This window comes from Belonocnema kinseyi, chromosome 1 (genome assembly GCF_010883055.1).
Source record: "Belonocnema kinseyi isolate 2016_QV_RU_SX_M_011 chromosome 1, B_treatae_v1, whole genome shotgun sequence".
Lineage (NCBI taxonomy): Eukaryota > Metazoa > Arthropoda > Insecta > Hymenoptera > Cynipidae > Belonocnema > Belonocnema kinseyi.
In genome coordinates, this window is record NC_046657.1 from 123661207 (window position 1) to 123669217 (window position 8011).

The 8011-nt window shown below is 35.4% G+C and overlaps 1 protein-coding gene across 1 annotated transcript in view; it reads right to left on the reverse strand.

Moving 5' to 3' along the window:
• Positions 1-5611, reverse strand: part of LOC117170503 — a 9840-nt gene extending 4229 nt beyond the window's left edge. Inside the window, exons 1-2 of the mRNA XM_033357245.1 lie at positions 5129-5611; positions 477-938 (exon numbers count right to left, since the gene is read on the reverse strand). Of these exons, the coding sequence (XP_033213136.1) occupies positions 477-938; positions 5129-5359 (693 nt within the window). The 5' untranslated portion in view covers positions 5360-5611. The remainder of the gene's footprint in view (positions 1-476; positions 939-5128) is intronic.
• Between the last annotated feature and the right edge of the window lie 2400 nt (positions 5612-8011).

The following is an 8011-nucleotide window of genomic DNA, read 5'->3' on the forward strand; positions in this document are numbered from 1 at the left end:
ATATGTTTCAAGATTAAAACAGTAAGAAAGACTGCTTGTGTTCTTCACATTAAGTAATTTATCGCACACATGCACTTGAATTTAACAGTTAAAATTTAACCATTTCACATTGAAAACATTCAAACTTGAAATATTAAACATTTAATCATTATAAATACCATTCATCGACAAAAAAACATTCAACATATACCGTCAAAACAGTTTTCAGGGGTTCAGATCGCCCCTCCCCTTTACCCACCCCTCCAAACACTGAAGCTCACCCAGGAATCCATGCGGAAATCCGCGTGTTGTATGTGATTATGTATACCTTTACGTATAATTACAAACTGAAGGCTTTAAAATCTTTTTTAAAATTTTATGTTTTAAATCAAAGTCTTCAAAAATAAAAAATAAAATAAACAATTATTTGAAAAAATGTCATTATCAGTTAATAATAATTAATAAGTAATAATTAATCAGGGTTTTTGAATACTAACCCAGCCGCCATAGCCTTTGATGAAATGAGCTATTTCTTCTCCGATGTATCTGGAGACATATAAGGGCAGTTTATTTTTTAGTGCGTACATCCTCCTGTCCTTAGCCCAGAGAGCGAGTCTTCCCATGAACGCATAGAGGCAGACTATCCTGGCCCACGTGATGCCACCATTAAGAAAAAGTTCGTCTGCAACTCCCATGAAGGCTTCATAAGCCGTGTCTGGCACAACATTTAAGCGGTTGACCATGCTGGTGAAGAGTATGCTGTGTTTGTTGAGCATCTGGTAGACATTGTGCCTCATACTCCGGGATACGGGATCCCTTGATATGAGGTAAATGTCCTCTTTTAGTAGGTACCTTATCACATCAGTAGCCAAACATTCTGCGGTTAGTTCTATCGATTCTTCACACAAGTTGTATCTGGTTGGAGGTGTTAGTTGAGGGAAGAGGTGCTGCAGTCGAATCTGAAAGTAGGACATACTTATCTTCAATTGAGAACGTACAGAGACGCACTTCTGAAATTTAAAAAAAAAGGTTGTGCGATACGCGCTCTATTCTATCTTTTTTCATATACATCACATTTACGCTCAAGAATTCAGTGATCTACGTGTTGACATAATTTTCCAAAAACATCTTCAGCTTTGAGGAATTCATTCTCATCACGAATCGCGCTCGACAACGCTTGAATTTAAATTAAGTTGTGTAAACTCGTCACTTTATGCTGCACTTAAAAATGAGATACACGTTTACATAAATGGTTTAGTTATAAAGTTTAACTTTTAGTTATATTACTTTCTTTCATAGTCGTCAGACTGGAATGTTTCTGAAACCCGGTTTACTAACGCAGGAGATCTCAAAACGTGGAAAATTGATGAAAACCAGATAGTTCCAAATTTACAAGAATTTAATCAATTCTATCATAAATAATGCGAATGTAAAAAGTTGTACTAGTAGCTCTTAAATACAACTGTAGGGTCGATCGAAAAACAAAAATTTTGATAGAGTTAGAGAGTAGGACCTCAGGAAAAATGGAAAAATGACGCATACTTTCAGGTAATGAATAAAAAATATAATAATTTTTTAAGATCGCTTTTATTAAAATATACTAAAAAGAAATCAAATAATACCCTCTGAAAAATAATTTAATAATTGTGTGATTGAAAATAAAAAGCGTGGGGCGTCAAATTAAAATATCTCCCTCATACAAATGTAATGTCCAAGCCCCACGAAGTCCTATTTTTATTTTTCTGCGAATAATAGCCCAGCCGAGCGTGATCGCAATCCTGAAAAATTATTAGAGGACCTGAAAAGAGGGCACAAAATGGGGGATGGTGGAGGACAGCATTTTCACCAACCATGCAGCTGTGTAGGAAGTTATTGTATAAAATATTGTATAAAATAAAAAATTTCTCATATTTATTCCATTGACTCTTTGTAGAAACGAAATAGTAGATAATTATCATAATCGTAAATATCAATATACGTGAAGATGTGAATGGGGAAATTTACGAATATGCGTAATTTTAACTCTGAGCGCGTTTTGCCTGGAATTTAGTGAATATTACAGCAGAAAAATAAGTTTGAAAGAAAACTTGCACATTTGAATAATTAAAAAAATACAATTGTCCAGAGAAAAATATTAATTCAAAAAGTATTTGCCTTTTCATGCAAACCGGCCACGTGACCAATGAGTTCTTTATTATATTCATCCGGCCGGATGGGCGAAAACCGGCACGAGTACATCCGCTTATAAGAATAGTTCGATATTTTTATAAAGGCTTAATTTAATTATTTTTTAGTCTCTTGCAAATGTTTATTTCTTAAATGTTTCGCAATTTCGAGCATTCTATTTCCTTAATTCAAATTCCACCGACGGGGGGGGGGGGGGGGGGGGGGGGGGGGTCAACTCATATTAAATAGAATATTGTATTTTTATCACAATTACGTATGTATCCAAAGTTTTAAGTCGATTGAATATGCGGAAGTCCAATGTATGTACATAAATGCATATATACATGCGTACATACATACCCGCATAGCAACTCAAATAGAAGCTTGTTAAATATATATTATCTGTGAAAAATGCAAAGTATTATTGAAGCAGGTCCGTAAATTATGAAAATATTGTTAAATCATGTCAATTTAGAGGAATTTCTGTACTGAAAGCATATAAAACTGTATATATAAGTGTCCTGAGGTCTATTTAAATTTGGGCCTCTATACAGGGGAATTCAATTACAATTTATTATTATAAATTAATAATTATTAACCTTAGGTAAAAATGGATTCATCAATGGATTCTTTTTTAAAAATTACGAAACGAAAGAGTTTTACGTTATCACTTTCTTCATTATGCTGGTCACAACAAAATTATAATCAGTAAACACTTTTTGTAATTAATTCGGACAAAAAAATTGAAAAAATTTCGACGAGCTGACGCGGACACAAACACAAATAAATTATTTATTATTTTGTCATGCGTAAAAAGTGAAGACAAGCCAGTGATAATGTAACATTTGTTGTTATATTAATTTTCCAGGTAGAATTGACTGGTCCAGTTATTTTAGGTGTAATATAAATATTAATGAATTCGTTAAAAAAAGATTATAGTGGAATGTACCTGAATGGAGATCGAAAGTATATCTACATCTTTCAGAGAACACTAATGTAAAGTTTGAGACTTATCATAATATGCAAATCTCTTTCCCTTATTGACATAATTTGAAAATATGTTAGCATTTAAAGACTTGATTTATCATTATCATCGTTTTTATGAGTATTTGCTCCGACCAGAGCATATATTTCTACTCTACATTCTAGACTTTCTAGAGACACGGCGTCAGGTCGGCTTTCGGAATTAAAAACCCGAACGGATCTTGGAACTTGTAAAGTTTTTCTAACTTATGGTGGTTACTAAATATTGCCTGTAAGGTTACCAGAAAGTTTTTCATTGAACTTTCGGGACGGTCCCGACATTGAATGGTAACTAAAAAGGGCAACTATTGAACGCTACTGTTTTATCTTGATTGGAAAATTTTTGAATTTTGAGATTTTTTTCGACAACGGTAAGTGTGATCAAATTTTACCAGAGGTCGTTTTTATCCTATTGCAATTTTCTCATGAATTTATTACTTGAAATAAAGAGAAAAAAAGTCTTACGTAAAAATTGTTATGACCATGTACCTTCCTTATGTAAGACAGCATAGAAAATTTATACCAGTCAAGTCATAGTCATGAGTGCGAAAGAGGAGCTCTTATGCGCCAGGTATTAGATGTTTCACCCGCACTCATGCTTCTATGTGACTGGATGAATTAATGAATTTGACCTTACGGTATATATGCTCTCAATGTAGGTGAGCATTCTTAGAATGATTTTAAAGACTTTTCAAGAAGGGACCGTTCAAGTATTACGTAACGCTTTTTTCCGACATTTTTGACATCCCCCCCCCCCCCCCTATGCAACACCTTTTATATATAGTGTACGTAACTTTAACATATGCGCCACACTAAAGCAGCCCCCCCCGCAGGTGCCTTACGTAACATTTGAATGGCCCCTAACAGTTTAAATAAAATAAGAGGATCTACATTTTGTAAACATTTTTATTTTTGAAGAGTTAAACTAAGACCCGAATTTAAAAGAACGGAATCACGATATTTTTTGCATTAAGTTTCGTTTCGAACCCATTAATTAATGTAATTACAGGCCCTCTACACGAATAATTATATAGATTATTTTTTTTAGATTACGTTTTCTTTCTTAGTTTCTAATGACATAAAAGTTGAACAGCTGTGACAGATTATATACTGTAATCTTGTGATAACCGTCTATTTTTACGTTACTTAGAAAACTGATTGGTCCTAAGAATTGCTTTAAAATTAATTACAAATTGAAAAAAGTATATATTCAATCCGTTTTGTAAATAACATTACAATGTAACTGTTTAATAGATTTACGCTCCCCAGAAATACTTTTTTGTTGTAGTTTTCGGTATATGCGCATGTTGCGAAAGCAACCTTGTAACATCGTTACGGCCCATGGCCCTTCGAAAGTACCTACGCCATTTTGAATTTAGACAAAGCCCCTTAGTTTCCCACTTTGTATTCACAAAATTCCACAAAACTACAATTCACGCTAACTAAAAATAGTTTCCTTTTTCGAACAAAGAACACATTCTGACTAAAATAACATCCTAAATAAAAATGACAATCCAATTACTATCAATTTTAATACTTTGAGAAACTATATATGGTTTATTCCCCTTGGCATTTTAAATATCTTAAACAATAACTGCACAATTCCGCGCTACTTTTCGGTATTTCAAAGGTACAATACATTTCATCGTTATTCAAAATTGGCGCACTAATACTCTTGAGTACTCAAAAGTTACAGCGCCGCTCGTGTCAGCAAAGAAAACCACGAAAATCAATGTCGCAAAAATTGAAACGTCAACTGAGTCATCAATTCAAGATTCGTGCACCCTCCTTTGTCACACTTTTTTTTATACATCCTGATTATTGGTTTGAATTAAATATTTCACGCACAAAGTCACGAACTTAATTCTCTCTCTTGTCATTCACATTCAGGACAGATTCTTGATTGGAGAAGCGAATTAAGCACGCGCGTACCACGTATTCGTTTTTTCCCGGTATTTACCTGGCAAATCTCGACGAAAGACATACCGCTGCTGGCAGCTCTAGCACCATAGCGGCACAAACCTATGGCAATCGGGTTGACGATGGTTTGGTCTCTCGGCAAATTCCTGTTACCGGAGGGAACACATTCCAGAATGCCGCCCACTCTGGAATGCAATAGTTCCCCCCTCACCGACGCGCCTTGATCCGCGCCCCCCTCCCCGTGAATCTCATTGTTGGCCGCACCGGGCATCCTCGATTCTGAACTCACACTGATCCTCGTAAGGAGAACAGATTTCGACAAATCGGCAACACCGAAGTATAAATTCACTGCATAAACTGCATCCTCGACACCGATCCTCGTCCGGACATGGACGTCTCGCTGCCAAGGTCCACCTGCTTTCGTCGAAACGCGGACGCGAATACCACGAAAAAGTCCGCCAGCTTGCCCGCCAAGCTAAAACGATAACCCGCAACTCGCCTACTTTCCCGTGGCCATTTCCGAAGCGCCGACCCCCTCCTAGCGAGACGTTCCCACCATCCCCAACTAACGCCAGCCGGCTCAGGGTTGTTCCCATTCGTTTGGAGTCCCAGTGTCTTTTCCATTTTTCTCTTTTGTCCCAAGAGTTTTCACCCTGAAACTTACGAAACGACAGTTCTACATTTTCTTAAATGCCCAACCGCAAATTGATTTCTTACGGAAAAATATTTGTTCTTTGATTTTTCACAAATTTTTTAGATGTCGCAAAAGTGTAATTTCTCACAAAAGTATATTACTTGGACATATTTTAGATTCCGTTAAAAAATACGTAACGTTTTTGTTAGCATCCATTTATTCTATAATCGCACGGAACGAGGAGGGGGGGGGGGGGGGGGGGGGGGGGGGGGGGGGGGGCAAGGTTGGCAGGAAAAAACTTGCCATATTTTTTGAATGGCCCTTTAATAATTATTTTGACGTTTTGAATGTATTATTGCTAGCGAAAAAATTATATAATCAGTGCGTTTCTCATTTAGCTATTTCATTTGAATATTTTTAAAATTATTTCTGACAGGCATAACTTGGCAAAACTCTAGTTTTATAATTCAATAATTGAGTTCTGTAACTCGAACGAAGGTAACCACTCTTAACTGCTTGTTATAGATAAATTCTCTTACTTACATGAAACAACTGTTAAAGGACAATGTTTCATTTTTGTTCTCAAACAATTGCAAAACGGTATTTCTGGGATTGTATTCTCATATAGAGAAAGCTGTGTGACGATTAAAATGTGCAAAATTGAGTTTTTACCAATTTATTACCCCTGTTCGGTTCTTTTACCGTTCCAAAGGTTCGGTTCTTAGTCAAGCAAAATAAGAGAAGTTTTTTTTTTTTCATCGTTTTCACTTTACCGGTTCAAATATTATGGGCGAAATGAATTTCGGGAAGCCGGTTTCACGTATTCCTCCAAAGTCCGTGTTTTAAAACTTGTTTTTTTTGTACGCGATTTGCATTGCTTGCACATCCAATATTCTTATTAGCACCCTCTCGGCTAGAAATTTAGGATCAAATCAAAATTCCGGTTAATCCCCAAAAAGTTGAAATTGTTCTCATTCAGGAACTTTTGTATTTTATTTTTTATTTTTTGGTATAAATTAAATCAAGAGTCGAATATCTTATTCTACTAAAATATTATACATATGTGCATGCAAGATCTATGAATTTTATTAGGCACTAGTTGAACAAAATGAGATTTCCATTACAAATGTTAAATGTATTACAAATTCATTATTATTTGACGTTTCACGTCTGCGTATTTAAAACTATATATTTTTCAAAATCATTGAATAGAGAGTATTTTATGATAAAAATCTCTTTCCAATTGGCTATTGTACTATAACTGAACATTTTTTTTAATTTTCAAAAATGATGAAAAATTTATTTTTGAATAATTATATAAAAAACTGTTGAAAATTTGAGAAACCACCCATAGAAATAAAAAAACGACCCTTTTTAAGAAAACTATAATCATTTTGAGCACTATATAAACAATTAATCAATTGAGCACATTCATACAAATGACGTACGTCTCGAATTTTAGAAAAATTTAGAAAACCTTCCATTCTTCGTGAGAACCACTTTCAAGGAGTAGATCCTTTTTAAAATGCAACATTAATTTTATTCTCGAGCCTTGTGTTTCAACAACAATACCTTTTGTTTAAGAGGTATTTTTTCTACTAAAAATCAATTTCTTGGGAGCTTGGTCCCTTTCTTCGAGGACATGAGAAAATATGATTTTGCTTACTTTTGTTAACCGGGGTGTTTTTTTTTCACTTGAGTCACCCTGTGTTTTCGGGGTGCCAAAAGAGGACAATAGGAAATCTCAATATTGTTTCGCCTTACCTGAAAAATTCTAATAGAGGAATATTTGTTTTTCAATCTTGATACATTTTCAGCCATAAAAACCTTTGAATATTGACATTTCAACTTGGCATTTAATTTAAAGGGTCTGTTAATAGTACCCTGCTTAGACGGCCCTGCTCCATTGCCACTACCACCATCGTCTTTGGTTTCCACGGATCATTCACGTTTTCACCCCACCACTTTGATCACGATTGTGGCCATTTTGATAGTATAAGTTCGCCTCCTGAACGAGGCGCCAGCACACAAGCGTACCCACTCATAGGCGCACCCACACACAAGTGCACCCAGTTAAACTGGCGAACGTGGCGATGAAACGAATTTTTGAAGCTGACAGATAAAAGCCGCCAACACGAATGCATCGGCGCAGTGGAAAGGGGTCGAATGAATTTCTCCTTCCGGTGTACTTCATTTTTCAAACGCTCTCAAAAGAATGTACAAAATGCTCAAAACATAATTTTACGAACATTTTTACATCTCCCTCTTTTCATCAAAGTACGCTTTCCC